The 16,743-nt window shown below is 48.3% G+C and overlaps 2 protein-coding genes across 4 annotated transcripts in view; one reads left to right on the forward strand and one right to left on the reverse strand.

Moving 5' to 3' along the window:
- The window catches only part of LOC309365021 (macrophage mannose receptor 1-like), a 255,572-nt gene that overhangs the window by 26,401 nt on the left and 212,428 nt on the right, over positions 1–16,743 (forward strand). The gene's annotated exons all lie outside the window — the stretch shown is intronic.
- LOC309364856 (zinc finger protein RFP-like) lies at positions 1,834–15,052 on the reverse strand. 2 transcript variants are annotated; one of them, XM_081902811.1, is made up of 8 exons: positions 14,932–15,052; positions 11,770–12,205; positions 8,051–8,146; positions 6,011–6,241; positions 4,935–4,957; positions 3,741–3,856; positions 2,896–2,928; positions 1,834–2,652 (listed from the first exon to the last, which is right to left on the reverse strand). In XM_081902811.1, the coding sequence occupies exons 2-8, from the start codon at positions 12,184–12,186 to the stop codon at positions 2,135–2,137; spliced, it is 1,434 nt and encodes a 477-aa protein (XP_081758937.1). In that variant the 5' UTR covers positions 12,187–12,205; positions 14,932–15,052; the 3' UTR covers positions 1,834–2,134. The 2 variants fall into 2 exon arrangements, with proteins under 2 accessions (XP_081758937.1, XP_081758938.1); XM_081902812.1 differs by having other exon boundaries at positions 11,770–12,199; positions 14,932–15,001.

A 16,743-nucleotide genomic window follows, 5' to 3' on the forward strand; every position in this document is an offset into this window, starting at 1 on the left:
AACTTGCCAAACTGTCAGGGAGGATCCGGGACCAGGGAGATCAAAGATACCAAAATAACGGGAGTAAATTTATTGAATATTTAAAGAAGAATTGTAAAGAGGTCAAGACACTAGCAGGATTGACATAATACCTCCAATGTATAATAGTACTAATATGAGAATGATGTGCGTGATGGAAAGAAGATAAATATACCAGTTGTGGGGAGGGAGGGGGGTCGTGACTCGGCAGAGTCAAAGGGAATGTATGGTGCTATTACAATTTGTTGGAAAAGAATATGGAAGGAAAACAAGAAAAATTCACTTGGAAAAAAGAATTTGAGATGTATGTAATGAATGAAAAAGAAAAATGAATAAAAATTTTATTTTTTTAAAAAAGGAAAGGTTGCCCAGAGTTGTTCACCTTTGGGGGGGGGGGAGGATTGCCGGCAATCACTCACCTGCCTCAACGCAGCTGCCAGTCTCACGCCTCACAGAAGTCAACAATCATCTGCCCGATCGCCCGCCAGCAGCCACAAATCGCCCACCCAATTGCCGCAACAATAGCCCTTGGCGCATACACCAATCACCCGCCCAATCACCGCTGTGTATTTCCTACTTGCAGCTGCCAACAATCGCCATAGCTGTCAACTTTTCCCTTTTCTTGCAAGGAATCCTATTCGGAATAAGGGAATTTCCCTTAAAACAAAGGGAAACAGCTATGACAATCACCCATCCCCCCTATGCACTACCCATCTATAAGACGACCCCAAATTTTTAACAATATTTCTTAATAAAAAAAAATCCCACGTCTTATACATGGAAAAATACGGTACTTCTTCGTACTGTGCATGGTTAAAGTACGGCATTCCCCAGCGTTGGTCACTAACCTGGATGGCTTAAAAAAATGAATGGAAAAAAAATATGGTGGTAGATTGCTATCAGAGACTTCTAGCCACAGTGGCTTATCCTCTTACCTCCACAGCTCTAAAAGTGCTGCGTGGCCATACTGGAGAAATTTGTTCACCTTTCATTTCTGAAGAAACAGCGAACTCAGAATATAGGGGAGCTTTGCTGCAAAGAGTCCTTTGTTGCCATTGATAGCCATCATTAAAGGCAAAGGGACCCCTGACCATTAGGTCCAGTCGTGGCCGACTCTGGGGTTGGGGCGCTCATCTCACTTTACTGGCTGAGGGAGCCGGTGTACAGCTTCCGGGTCATGTGGCCAGCATGACTAAGCCGCTTCTGGCAAACCAGAGCAGTGCAGGGAAACGCTGTTTACCTTCCCGCCAGAGCGGTACCTGTTTATCTACTTGCACTTTGACATGCTTTCAAACTGCTAGGGTTGGCAGGAGCAGGGACCGAGCAATGGGAGCTCACCCCGTTGTGGGGATTCAAACCGCCAACCTTCTGATTGGCAAGTCCTAGGCTCTGTGGTTTAACCCACAGTGCCACCCGCGTCCAACAGCCATCATTGCTTGCATGCAAAAACAAGTTGCAGATGTGGCTCAGAGTTCGAACACTCACTACTTCTTCTTTTTTTTGCAATTTCATGTAAATACGCCAAGGATCTACCCACCAGGGAATAATAAAATCACAGAATTGTTGAGTTTGAAGAGATCCTAGGGTCCTCTAGTCCAACCCCTTGAATTGCAGGAATCTCAGCTAAAGCATCCAGGACAGACGGGTCATCTAATCTCTGCTTAAAAACCTCCAAGGAAGGAGAACCCACAACCTCCGAAGGGAGACTGCTCCACTGTCAAACAGCTCTTAAAGTCAAAAACATTTAGCCGCAGAAAAGCAGCAACAGATGCTTCAGATCCTGGACTTTCCACAACAAATAAAGCTCAGGCCACCTTGAGAGCAACGATCCTTTATTCTTTTTATTTGTTTGTTAAGAATATATATATAAAACTTCCATGGTTCTAAAGAAACCTCCAAGGCTGCTCATTCTGTAAGGTAAAATCAAACATTAAAAAGCATTTACACCGATTTCAAAGAGAGGCAGCTTCTGTTTTGTGAAAAACGGTAAACAGAACCTTAGAGTGTTGAAGAATATCTAGCCTTTTGGTTTGGAGGTTTCTTGTTAAGTTTGCATTGGGAGCAGCCGGAGGGAAGGAGCAGAAAATAGATCAACAACAGAGGCTGCTCTCCTTTCTCACGGGCAGAGTTGGAGATGGGATTTTTTCCAGATCCAAAAGAAGGGGCAGAAGGTGTCGGACGAGGATTCGGCTAAGGAGAAAGTGTGGAGCAGGCTTGCCGCCTCAGCATCAAAAAAAGCCACCTGTTGAGCATCCAGATTCAGGGCCACTCGTATTCTTTGGGGCTCCCTGCTCGGATACAGGAAAGGGTAATGCGGTGGGACAACAGCCCTGTACTGACCCTCCCACCTCCCAATAGCCCAGACGCCGGCTTCCGGGGAAGGCTGTGCATCTTTCCTGACTGCCACAAGCGGTTTTGAGATGCCCAGAGCCCAGGCGCCTTCGTTCCTCACTTCGACTTCCCAGTAGCTTCTGCCAGAGCTGAAGGACTCCCGGCACTGAGCGCAGGGCCAGCGCTCAAATCGGCCAGCGCCGAGAGGAAGGGACTGCGACTTTTCTGCCAGCGCCAAACTTCTCAGGTCCTCGGATACGATGAGCCGAGGATGGGCCGTGGCTGGGTTCAGAGACACTTTCGCTGCGGAAGAAGAGAAGAAGAAGAAGAAGAGGAAGAGTTTGGAATTGATATCCCGCTTTATCACTACCCGAAGGAGTCTCAAAGCGGCTAACATTCTCCTTTCCCTTCCTCCCCCACAACAAACACTCTGTGGCTACTTCTCGATCCAGTTTCCCACCCTGGATTTAAAGTGAGTGAACAAAGAAATAGGTGGTCAGCTATTGAGAGGTACCTCAACACCACCTTTTGCTGCCTGAAATTTACCTTTACGCAGTGAATATCCAGATATCAGATTGCCTGTAGAACAAAATGGGGGAGCGAGATCAAAGGAGTGCTTCAAATGAACAGAAAACCACCCCATGTGTAAAAACCAGTAACCGATAGACACCCCCCCCCCTTTGTTAAGAGGGCTTTTAATCAAAGGTTGCAGGATCACCTATCGGGAATGTGGTACCAGTAGATTTTGGCAATCTGGGAAAAACCCAAATTCCTGTTGGCTCCGATTGAGCACTAAAGAGTCGTTTCCCCCCCCAGGAGGGTGACGGAAGCAGCAGAAGAAGGGGAGGCGTGGATAAGCCAGTCTGTATGTGTTTTTCTTGTGAAATTGCTTTGGGAAGCTTTATGAGAAGCGATTCATAAAGGAAATTAAGTGAATAAATAAATAGTCAACTGAACAGAGTTTTTGGGTGCCTTCCAATGCCAGAAGTCTATAGGATGGATCCTGGTTTCTCCATGAAATCCAGTCACCTTCAATTCGAGTCTGGTTAAGGTGTATGTGTGTGTTATGGCTTTATAACTCTGCCATTTCCAGGTTCCTAGCTGACAATGCAGGGCCTTCTTTCTTTCATCGAGGGGCTGACAGGAGAGAAGAATCCAAACTTCCTGAGGTATTCTCTGTGCTCCTCTGCTGCAAGGCAACAATACACTAGGAAGCAGTTACTTCCAGATGCAGGAAGCTGGGCTTCTGGAAGAAATAAAAAATGGCCTCCTCGCTGTTGCCTGAGCTCCCCTTCATCTGAGAGAATCTCCTACAAAGCCTCATTCCCACACCAATTCCACCCTTCCCCCTTGCTTGGCAGCCGATTCCCCACCCAAAACCCTTCCGATACCTTTGAATTTCTCTGTGAACTTCTGCAAAATGGCAGTGACGTCCCAAAACTCCCAGGTTTTCCATTTTAGTTTTGGAGGGAAAGCGGCTACGTTTTTAAACTTGACCTCCTTGCTCCTGGAGAAAGAGAAAAAGAGCCTATAATGATGATGTATCTCTTTATCTGGACAGATTATTAATCACAGTGGCAGGAAAAGAGAGAAATGGACAGAAAAAGGAAGGAAGGAAGGAAGGAAGGAAGGAAGGAAGGAAGGAAGGAAGGAAGGAAGGAAGGAAGGAAGGAAGGAAGGAAGGAAGGTGAACACCAATAAACCCATCTCAGAAAACTGGCACAATTTGGGTCATTTTTGTACTGTAGGTCACACTCCGCCCTTCATGCCTTGCGGGCTGCTTAGTGGAGAAGAAGACACCATAATAAACAGCTGGGCTTCAAGACTATCTAAAGTTCTGTTGGGAAACTGTGTACGTGCAGCTACTCACACAGAGTCAATTAAGCTTTGGCAGACAGCCAGAAGGCAATCTGAAGGAGTAAGTCTGCCTGGTGATAACAGAGACATGGAGACAGCTCCCTGATTGGTCAAGCTCTCTCAAGGTAGTGATAATTAATGGCCTACTAACTGGAATGTGTGAGTTCAGAGGTTCAGAGTTCTGTGTGTCAGTGTAGGAGTTGTGAGTCGTGTCAGAGAGAGCTAGCAAAAGATCCGTGTTCTGTTCCTGTAAATAGTCCACTGTATATAATAAACACCTAACTACAAGTTCCTGGTCCCTGCTTCATCTATCCTGTCTGCAGCCAAGTCACCAATTGCTTCCGTGGGGTCTGCGTTTACTCTGCTAGGTCTGGCTAAGGTCCTGCAACTAGTCGGAAAGTTGCGAAACAACAAATAGGTTTTGCCAATAAGTTCATCCCACACCATCCCAAGAACAGTCCAACAGATCATCCACCTCTCACAGGAAGTGCCGCCCCTTTAAGGACAAGCCGATTGACCTTCAGCAAGTGAAATTAAAAGGAAGAGGAGATTCCTTCACCACCTTCTTCCCCGTGCAAAGCTGGGTGGTCCTTTGGAAGAGCTGAGCCAGGGACAAATACAACTGGGGAAGGAACAGGTTAAACGGCGCTGCGGCAGCAACTTCCCCTTTTGTGCAAAGCCATTCAAGGTAAATCGAATGTGAAACAGAACGAACGGGACCCACTTACCTTTGCAAGGTGCCTGCAACGTCCTAGAGGGGGGAGAGGGAGAAGAGGGAACTGAGTGGCCTGCCGCAGGCTGCTAAGGAGACCCCCACAGAACCTGAAAATGCCCCCTGGGGTAAGGATGCATTGGGGGTTTAAAATTTCTAGCTAAGGATCGCTGGGAAAGAAAACCAAAACTGCCAATATCCTAATGCATGCCCTTATACCAGGGGCCAGCAAACTTTTTCAGCAGGGAGCTGGTCCACTGTCCCTCAGACCTTGTGGGGGACCAGATTTTATTTTGAAGGGGGGGGGGAATGAACGAATTCCTATGCCCCACAGATAACCCAGAGATGCATTTTAAATAGAAGGATACATTCTACTCATGTAGAAACACTCTGATTCCCAGAACATCCGCGAGCCCAATTAAGAAGGCGATTGGGCAGGATCCGGCCCCCGGGTCTTAAGTTTGCCTACCCATGCCTTTTACAAATGTGTGGTGCGACTGCATTTGGAGTCCTGTATAAAGTTCTGGTCACCTCAACTCAAAAAGGATATTGTTGAGTTGGAAAAGGTTAAAGGGGGGGGGAATCTTCTCCCCCATCCCCACCCCCCACGACTACTTCTTCCCCCAGCTTTATTCTGTATACAGTGGTACCTCAGGTTAAGTACTTAATTCGTTCCGGAGGTCTGTACTTAACCTGAAGCACCACTTTAGCTAATAGGGCCTCCTACTGCTGCTGCGCCGCCGGAGCCTGATTTCTGTTCTCATCCTGAAACAAAGTTCTTAACCTGAAGCACTATTTCTGGGTTAACGGAGTCTGTAACCTGAAGCATATGTAACCTGAGGTACCACTGTACAACACTATAATCGTGCCTCGGCTCCCGAACGCCTTGGGAGTTGAACGTTCCGGCTCCCAAACGATCGAAAACCGGAAGTGGGTGTTCCACTGAACGTCAAACAGGGCTTCCGATTGGCTACAGAAGCTTCCTGCAGCCATTCAGAAGCCGCGCTTTGGAAGTCGAACGGACTTCCGGAATGGATTCTGTTCGACTTCTGAGGTACGACTGTACAGGGAGAATGCAGCCAGCCATCTTACCTGTAGGAAGTCACTCACAGGTAGCCGAGACGTCTGCTCCATCTCTTGGATGCTGCTGCCCAGAGAGGAGAGGTCCTGGGAGAGTTTGGCCATTTGCTCGTCCCTCTTCATCACAATCTCCTTCTTGGCCCACTCCATCTGTGCCACAATGAAGCCCAGTTGCTTTTTGATAATGTGGTACAGCTGCTTGACCCCCGCCGTCATTTTCTCCCGCTCGGATTCTATCCGTTTCTGCAGCAGGTGGAGAGAGGGGAGAGCCAGTGCGGTGTGATGGTTAGAGAGCTTGACTAGGGGACCTGAGGGACCAGGGTTCAAATCCCACCCACCCCACTCAGCCATAATGCTCCCTGGCTGCCCTTGGGCCAGCCACTGTCTCTCAGCCTAACCTCCCGCACAAGGCTGTTGTAAGGATAAAATGGGGAGGGGGGGAGAAATGCAAAAATGCATAGCTGTCAACTTGCAGATTTGAAAATAAGGGACCAGCAGCCTCGAAAATTAGGGATCAGCAGCCAAAATAAGGGATTTTGCTATTGTAAAGAGTTACATACATTGGTAGGATTGACAGATGCTGTCAATCCGGCATGAGGTGGTTGCGGTGCTGTGGTGGCCGCTGAATATAATAATAATTATTATTTATTATTTTTACACCACCCATCTGGCTGGGTTTCCCCAGCCACTCTGGGTGGCTTCCACAAATACAAAAAATACACTAATATGTCACACATTAAAAACTTCCCTGAACAGGGCTGCCTTAAGAGGTCTTCTGAATGTCAGGTAGTTGTTTATTGCTTTGACATCTGATGGGAGGGCGTTCCACAGGGTGGGCGCCACAACCGAGAAGGCCCTCTGCCTGGTTCCCTGTAGCTTTGCTTCTCGCAATGAGGGAACCGCCAGGAGGCCCTCAGAGCTGTACCTCAGTATCTGGGCTGAACGATGGGGGTGGAGACGCTCCTTCAGGTATACTGGGCCGAGGCCATTTAGGGCTTTAAAGGTCAACACCAACACTTTGAATTGTTCTTGGAAACGTACTGCCCTTCTGCGTCCCTCCCCATCCCATCCCCTCCTCTTCCTCCTCCCTCAGGCCGCCTCCTCAGCTGCCATCACCGCTTCCACCTCCGGGGCGGCGTGGGTGAGAGTCTCTCTCCCTCACCCCCCTCTCTCTCGGGCGGGGAAGGGCCGATGGAACTCCTCGTGCCAGGACAACGGCACCAGTGTGCTCTCTCTCTCACAGCGGAGGACCCCAAGCCGCTGCTTCCCTCCCGAGCTGGGCGAGCATGAAACCCGGGAAATTTAAGGGACATCATCAATAAGGGACAGCAGCGGGACACGGCACTGGGATAAGGGAGTTTCCCGCTAAATAAGGGACGGTTGACAGCTATGGTAAATATGCCACCCTTAGTTTCCTTGGAGGAAACCTGGGGTATGAAGGCAATAATAAAAATATAAAGCAAAATCAGACATCTACAGTCATACCTCATGTTACGTTTGCTTCGTGATATGTTTTTCAGGTTGTGTTCCGCGGCGACCCGGAAGTACCGGAAAGGGTTACTTCTGGGTTTCGCCACTCGCCCATGCGCAGAAGCGCTAAATCGCACTTTGCGCATGCACACAAGCACCAAATCACGCTGCGCACCTGCGCAGATACAGCGCTTCAGGTTGCTGGCTTTTCATGTTGCAAAAGGGCCTCCGGAATGGATCCTGTTCGCAACCAGAGGTACCACTGTATTTACTTTAATTACAACATTTTCCATCCTGTCTTCCAAGAGATCAGGGTGGCATGCATTGTCTGTCTTCCCTCCTGCCCCCTCACCCCCCCAAAAAAAATCCATTTATGGATCGCATTGTGGTGCGTGAGCCACCTTTAGGGAACCACAACATTCAGCTATGCTCCCAAAGCACAATAGCTTTCTAGGGCATTCTAGGAAGCCAGAGCATCCACAGGGGGCTTTCTGAGAGCTCAGCACACACTAGGCAACTCTTGGTGGCACGCGGTGCTCAAAATAATAGCACCACAAGTTCCTGGTGAAAAGAGACACGTACAAGCAGGTCTTGGCTTTCCTTTTCTGTATTCAATATATGCACCAGTATCTCGTCTCTCTGCTTCCTCATCACTTCCAGCAAGCTGCAGACGTGATCCTGGAGAGGAGGGCGAGAAATCGTGTTAGAGCAGGTTTGGAAAAAAGTCACTATTGTTCCGTAATGAATTGGGGGGGGGGAGGAGTTTAAAAGTACTTTTCCAAAAACAAACAGAGTCCTTTGGGTTGGGGGTAATTCAGATGGAAATTCCCAGGTGTCAAAAAAAGGTTATTTATGTATGCCACTCCTGCGGCCCCGTGTTTAGTTAGCCGAAAAATGTAAATGGAGCGAAGTCCCAACTAAAGAAGAATGACAACTTAAGCTGATGGATTATGCGCAACTTGCAGACCTAACATATAGAATAAGAAAACAAGAAGAACATACGTTTAAAGAAGATTGGGAAATGTTTACTGAATATATGGAGGAAAATTGTGTTTATTTGAAAATGTGGGCAGCTTTAAGATAAATTCAACAGTGTAAATAAGTTTTGATGGATGTAATAATGGAATACTGAATGGTTTGGTTTATATAAAATATGCAGGTTATTTATGTTTTGTAAAATGAGCCATGGAAAGAGAAGGGAAGTCATTGATATTTTAAGGTTGTTTAAATAAATATTTTTTGAATTATGGTGCTGGAGGAGACTCTTGAGAGTCCCATGGAATGCAAGAAGATCAAACCTCTCCATACTGAAGGAAATCAACCCTGAGTGCTCACTGGAAGGACAGATTGTGAAGCTGAGGCTCCAGTACTTTGGCCACCTCATGAGAAGAGAAGACTCCCTGGAAAAGACCCTGATGTTGGGAAAGATGGAGGGCACAAGGAGAAGGGGACGACAGAGGACGAGATGGTTGGATAGTGTTTTCGAGGTTACCAGCATGAGTTTGACCAAACTGCGGGAGGCAGTGGAGGACAGAGGTGCCTGGCGTGCTCTGGTCCATGGGGTCACGAAGAGTCGGACACGACTAAACGACTAAACAACAACAAAAATAAATATTCTAAAATGTAAAGCAGAAATTTAATAAAAATTATAGGGGGGGGGAGAAAAGAAAAAGTCACTATTGTTTCAATGAAAGCTCCATTCACTCTGCTCCTTCCTTCCCAATTCCCTCTGGGGCTTTACTTCAGGAGTGGCTAATTCTCAGCCCTATAAACGTTGCTCAGGTACAGCTTGAATCCTCCCTGACCACTAGGCGTGATGGTAGGGGCTGTTGGGAGTTGTAGTTCAGTAACACCTGGAGGCAGCCCCAATTTCCTCACCCCTGAATCTATTTTACTCAATGCACCAACTTAGCTGAGTGTCAGGTCTAAATGAGCCCAGCAGCTCATTCCTGGTGGGTCTTGCCCCATTGATCAGTTGCCAAGACTGAAAGTGCCCAACTCCCACAGTTGTCTAAGTCCCCTCCTCTACAGGGCTTTCCCCCAAGCAATCAGAGACTATGCCTGCCTGCAGCCTTCCACTGCTATGCTCATTTCAGCCCTCTTCTGGTTCTGGGAGATAAGGGGTGAGGGGAGCTTGTCGCAGCAGGAGGGGGAGACACCCGTGACTTTTCAGCAGCCTGCCTCATCTCTGCCTTCTGTCCCCCTCCGCTCCTGCCTCTGATTCTGGACTTCTCTGCCACAGACTCTCCCTGCCCACTAAGCCCTGTTTCCTCTCCAGCTTCCAACACCTCCTCATTCCAGTCTGCTCCCTGTGACCATTCATGGTTGTCACATCGCCACTCCCAGGCTCTGATCCTTCTTCCCTTAGGGCAGGGGTGGCCAACTCACAAGAGACTGTGATCTACTCACAGAGTTAAAACCTGGCAGTGATCTACTCCCTTTTTTGGGGTTCAGGTCAAAGTTGTTGAGCTTTCTTTAGGGAGAAGGAAGGCCCTTTTTTAGGGGTGCAGGGCTACTGTTGAGCTTTTTTTAGGGGAGCCAAAGTTGTTGAGCTTCTTTGGGGGGAGCCAGCGATCTACTGGTAGATCACGATCTACCTGTTGGACGTGCCTGCCTTAGGGGTTCCCCAACCGGATTCCCCCTACAATTTATCTGCATCGAGCCCGTCTATGACAGCCAGTCACCATTTAATGTCCCTGTACATACTCAGGACTCTTTGGAACCAGGGCTATGGCAAACCTCTCCATTGCTACTCTCCAAAGAGCGTTCCAATTTTACTGCCTGTCCACAAAGCGTGCCCTGTTCGCTGCTCCCTGAAGCAGCCTCTCACCTACCCTAAGGTTACCAGATGTCCCCGTTTCTACAAATCAGTCCCCTGACAAAATCCATCTGTTTAGTAGGGAGTTGAAAAGTGTCCCCGGATTGCACAAGATATAGCACATAATATACAATTTGAAAACTGGGGGAAATTGTGGAAGGTAGATCTGAAATTTACAGAATGTTCTCTTTTGAAAGAAAATCATATGAAAATGATGTACAGATGGTATATCACACCAGTACAAATAGCAAAAATGTACAAAACCGGGTCAAACATATGTCGGAAATGTAAAGAAAAAGAAGGTACTTTTTATCATATGTGGTGGCAATGTAGAGAAGTCAAGAAATCTTGGGAAATGATCTATAATGAATTGAAAAAAATGATTAAAATGACATTTGTAAAAACACCCAGAAGCATTTGTGTTAGAGATTGTAGGACAAGACCTGCCAAGAAAAATGAAGAACTTACCATATTTTTTGCCCTATAGGATGCACCGGCCCATAAGGCGCACCTAGTTTTTTGTGGGGGAAATAAAGGGAACTTTTTTTATTTCCCCCCCAGGCGCGGGGCTGGGGCGGGGGAAGCCCAAGCTTCCCCCGACCCCAGCCCCCAGAACAGGCAACTCTCCGCAAGCCATGGGAGCCCGGCGCTGGGCTCCCGCGCCTTGCGGAGAGCCGCGTGAAGTCTGGGCATGCTGAGCTCAGCGCGCCCAGGCTTCGGCATGCAGGCAACTCTCCACAAGCCGTGGGAGCCCAGCGCAGGCTCCCACGGCTTGCGGAGATCTGCGCGAAGCCTGGAGAGCGAGAGGGGTTGGTGTGCACCGAAAGCCTGCATTCACCCCATAGGACGCACACACATTTCCCCTTCATTTTTGGAGGGGGAAAAGTGCGTCCTATGGGGCGAAAAATACAGTATTTATGTATGCTACAACAGTGGCAAGGGTCTTGTTAGCACAAGGATGGAAGAATGAGGAAATCCCAACGAAAGAGCAGTGGCAAGAAAAATTGATGAGCTATGCAGAATTGGCCAAATTGACATACAAATTGCGTGATAAGGACAATTGTGACTTCAAGGAAGAATGGGAACTTTTTACAAATTACTTAAAAAGACAACAAAATGACCTGGACTCCTTGGCAGGTTTTTGAATAAACATCCACAAATTTATTAGTTGAACACATGATAGATAAGGCAAGGATATGTACTGTACAGTTTTATAACATGCAGAGAACAATATGTGCAAAGAAACCAGAGAGGGGAACTGAGGGAAGTAGTGGGGTGGGGAAGGGGGAGAAGGGGAAAAAATAATGTAATTGATTATTTGGACTGATAATTTGTTATCCTGAAATTGTTTAATAAAAATATTTTTTTAAAAAGAAAAGTGTCCCCGGATTCATGCTGAAATTGTTTAATAAAAATATTTTATTTATTTTTTTAAAAAAGGGTCCCCGGATTCATTGAAAAAAATCTGGTAACCTTAACCTACCCTGTACTCTTGGGCCGCCTCCTCCTTGGGAACCACTTCATGTCCTTTGTGCTCCTTGGACCAGTCACACACCACACAGATGGGGACTTGGTCATCCTTGCAGAAGAGTTTCAAGGGCTCCCCGTGTCTCCCGCAGAACCGCCTCCCTTCAGCCTCCTCCCTCTCCTGATCTCTCAGCTGCTTGGCTATCTCGGCAAAGTTGCCCAGCTGCTTGTTCGGTTTGGACTTTGTTGCCCGGATGGCCCTTTTACACAGAGGGCAGAGGGCGTTGGCAGAAGATTCCCCCCAACACTGGGCAATGCAGGCGGAGCAGAAGCTGTGCTCGCACTCTAAGGTGACAGGATTGGTGAAGAAGTCGAGGCAAATGCAGCACGTCACCTCCTCCTGAAGCCTCTTCCTGAGGTTCTCAGCAGCCATGGTGGTTCTCTTCCTGGAACTGCAGGAAAAGAGGGAAATAGTGTCAGGAGTTCAGCCTACACTCGAGTAGGACCCTGGCAGAGACACATGCCCGACTGGCAGGTTCTCTCCCTCCTGGTCGATCGTTCGAGAGCTTCAAAAGCTTTCTTCAGCCCGAACATCACAGCGACCGATGCCAACAGACACCGGCACACTTAGGGATCCGCAGAGTCTTTGCAGCTTGTGTGACAGACCTCAGCAACTCAGCATTTAGGCTAATTTACTTTATTTACGGGACGTGGGTGGCACTGTGGGTTAAAGCACAGAGCCTAGGACTTGCCGATCAGAAGGTCGGCGGTTCGAATCCGGGCGACGGGGTGAGCTCCTGTTGCTCGGTCCCTGCTCCTGCCAACCTAGCAGTTTGAAAGCACGTCAAAGTGCAAGTAGATAAATAGGTACCGCTCCGGCGGGAAGGTAAACGGCGTTTCCGTGCGCTGCTCTGGATCGCCAGAAGCGGCTTAGTCGTGGTGGCCACATGACCCACATGAAGCTGTACGCCGGCTCCCTCGGTCAATAAAGTGAGATGAGCGCCGCAACCCCAGAGTCGGCCACGACTGGACCTAATGGTCAGCGGTCCCTTTACCTTTTTGCCTTACTTTATTTACATATAAACTGCAACATGGCTCCCTCTCTCTCTAGCATCAGACAGCAAAGAGAAAAAGGACAAAGGACAAATAGTCCCATTTCACGGAACACAGTAACACAAACATCCTGTCTCCATTACTTCCCACTCTGTGGAATGAAAACATACACCGTCATGTGATCGACAACAATCCCATGACTGCAATCATGGGGCAGGAATTCTAACAAAAAGTAGCTGTGCCCTTTCTTATATCTCACTAATATATAAACCCCGCTCAAATATATAAACCAAGACTTGAAAACCTCACTTTATAGCAAAGCTCTCTAACAGAATATGCGACAGAGCACCGCTTTACCAGAGTAATTGAATTTCACACGATATAATCTCACCTTTCATGTACCTCCACACTAAAGAAACTTGCACCTAGACAACTAGTCCATCAATTGATTGACAGCTTCAGCAAATCACAGTCCACACAGAGATCAACTCCTATTCTGGCCCCTAACACTCTTCACATGTTCTCAACAACCACTCACTCAGCCTGAGGGTGAGCGGGTGAGATGATGAGGAATTGTTGGAGGAGGAGGAAGGAAAGGGTATTTCAAGAAAACGAAATGTTTTTCCGGACATCCATTTACATCAAGCATAGCCAACACAGTGCCCACCTGCCCCATCAATCCCAGGTAGCATTTTGACAGGGATTGTGGGAGTTGTAACTCCAGCCTCAATTTAGACAGATAAATAGATCAAAGCAGGGCTTTGTAGGGAGTGTCATTTTAAGGGGTGAAACTTAATTTTTGCAACTTTCTTCAGCGAGGGGATCTTAACACGCACACACACATATATATATACAGTGGTACCTCAGGTTAAGTACTTAATTCGTCTGTTCTTAACCTGAAGTGAATGTAACCTGAAGTGTATGTAACCTAAGGTACCACTGTGTGTATATATATAGACATACACACACACACACACACACACACACACACACACAGTGGTACCTTGGGTTACATACACTTCAGGTTACATACGCTTCAGGTTACAGACTCCGCTAACCCAGAAATAAACCCAGAAGAACCCAAAGTTCTTCGAGTTAAGAACTTTGCTTCAGGATGAAAACAGAAATCATGCAGCAGCGGTGCGGCAGCAGCAGGAGGCCCCATTAGCTAAAGTGGTGCTTCAGGTTAAGAACAGTTTCAGGTTAAGAACGGACCTCCAGAACGAATTAAGTACTTAACCCGAGGTACCACTGTATATTTAAAACTGGAACACACTAAAGCAGGTCCTTTTAAAAAAGGGATTGAGCCAGTGTCCATCAATATCTCAGGGACTCTCCCAGACCTCAGAAGAGTGTGTGGTCACTACAAACTGCGATCCTAAACTCCCAGTAGCCTGAATACCAAGTGTCTAGGTAGGTGGAGATTCTGTACCCCTGAGGCTGGCAGACATACACACATCAGCTGTCACATGAAGGAACTTTCCTTAGGAATAAAAGGTTGGGGGGGGGGGGAGAGAAAGCAGGCAGAAGGTAAAAACAGAATATAAAATAAACCCACTGTGGCTCTGTAACTGAACTAAACATAGCCTATTGACTGTTCGGGTTTATTCACAAAGGGTCGGTAAACAGTGGCGTAGCGTGGGGGGTGCAGGGGGGGCCAGCCGCACCGGGTGCAACATCTGGGGGTTAGGGTTAGGGGGCGCAAATCCACGGGTTAGGGGGCGCAAATCCACGGGTTAGGGGGCACAAATCCATGGGTTAGGGGGCGCAAATTACTTGCCTTGCCCCGGGTGCTGACAACCCACGCTACGCCACTGTCGGTAAAACTGGGCAGCTTCATAGAAGATTCAGGATTCCAGTATACTAGACAGGAAACTGGATCCTCTGACGTTGAGGGAGGGGGCAACGAGGCTGCAAAGGCTGTTTCCTCCTCGCAAGCCTCCCGTGCTCCCCTTATTCAGTTAGGAGGAAGACTAGGTTGTGCAAGCATAATAATAATAATAATAATAATAATAATAATAATAATAAGTGGAGCTAGTTTTAAAGCACAGCAATTTCCCTAAGATGCCAGCTCAAAACAGCCCCCAGCTTTTTTTACCCAGCAAGTTAGGAAAGGAGGAGTTACCTGCCAAAACGCTGCGTGCTGCCAATTCCGGTACTTATTTGGGTAGGGAAGAGAGAGCAGAGAACGGCCCGCGTCCAGAGATGGCGCAACTGTGGATGCGGAGGAAGCACCCGCGCGAAAGGGAAAGCAGGGAAGTTCGAAAGCTGCTCCAGGCGACCAATAAATAGTGGCGGCCGAAGCCACGCCTTTCCCTGCGCGGGGGGGCGTGGGCGTGGCGTGTTTGGGGCAATAATCAATGAATGAACCGAGCGCGCATGAATGAGAAGGCGCGCCGAGTGCCCACGAATCAACGCAGGTGGAGCAGCGAAAGTTGCGCGGGGGGGGGGGGAGGGGGAGTGAAAGGTGAAAATCTGGCTTTGCAGGCAAGTCCCGAGTCTGCTCTCGCTTGGGTGCCATTTATTTTCTTGCAATGGGCCTTTTCCCACACGAGGGGTTTTAAAGGGCATCGCTTTCCTTAAGACTGCTTGGTGGGAGGGAGGGAGAGAGGGAGGGAAGACGTGTGTTTGCGCCAGAAGCTCTGGATCCCTCCTCGTTTCATTGAGGGCGGATTCGCCCTCCGTGGATTGGCTGCTCCTGGGAAAGGTGTGGCTCAGAGCAATTTTATTCGTTCCGTGGTTTCCCCGTGTGCCGAAAACGGGAGTGAAAAGGCAAGCCGTCTATTACAGACATCACCTTGCCAACAAAGGTCCATATAGTTAAAGCTATGGTTTTCCCAGTAGTGATGTATGGAAGTGAGAGCTGGACCATAAAGAAGGTTGACTGCCGAAGAATGGATGCTTTTGAATTCTGGTGCTGGAGGAGAGTCTTGAGAGTCCCATGGACTGCAAGAAGATGAAACCTCTCCATTCTGAAGGAAATCAGCCCTGAGTGCTCACGGGAAGGACAGATCCTGAAGCTGAGGCTCCAATACTTTGGCCACCTCATGAAAAGAGAAGACTCCCTGGAAAAGACCCTGATGTTGGGAAAGATGGCGGGCACAAGGAGAAGGGGACGACAGAGGATGAGATGGTTGGACAGTGTTCTTGAAGCTACCAGCATGAGTTTGACCAAACTGCGGGAGGCAGTGGAAGACAGGAGTGTCTGGCGTGCTCTGGTCCAGGGGGTCACGAAGAGTCGGACACGAATAAACAACAACAGGTTTCATCACCTCTTCCTTCTCTTCTGGCTTAGTGTCAGAGTTGGGGCAGCTTCACTTTTTACTCTCTTTGCTTTCATTCTCTCAGGTCCCTCTCACCCCTTTTATTTCATGCTGTTTATTTAAATGCGTTGCTAAAGCGCATCGTGACGCTTAAAAGCAAGCAAACTCTTAAGTGGTCTAGACCAGGCATCCCGAAACCCGGCCCTCCAGATGTTTTGGGACTACAATTCCCATCATCCCTGAACACTGGCCCTATTAGCGAGGGATGATGGGAGTTGTAGTCCCAAAAACATCTGGAGGGCCAAGTTTGGGGATGGCTGGTCTAGAGAAACAGCATAAAAGGTTTTGCCCCGTACTAGTCCGAACTTGCCCCAGCCTCTCTGGGCAGCTTCCAGCATACAGTGGTACCCCGCAAGACGAACGCCTCGGAAGACGAAAAACTCGCTAGACGGAGGAGTTTTTCGTTTTCTTAGTCGCTTTGGAAGACGCATTTCCCTATGGGCTTGCTTCGCAAAACGAAGCTTGCGCCGCAAGCTCCGGGGATAGCGGGGAAGCGCAGCGCGTCTTCCCTGCTGTCCCCGGAGCTCTTTTGAAGCAAGGGGCGGCAACGGGGAGAAGCAATCTTCTCCCCGCCACCCCTTGCTTTAAACAGGTCCGGGGACAGAGGGGAAGGC

The sequence above is a fragment of the Podarcis melisellensis genome (assembly GCF_964234715.1).
Source record: "Podarcis melisellensis genome assembly, chromosome: 2".
Taxonomy (NCBI): domain Eukaryota; kingdom Metazoa; phylum Chordata; class Lepidosauria; order Squamata; family Lacertidae; genus Podarcis; species Podarcis melisellensis.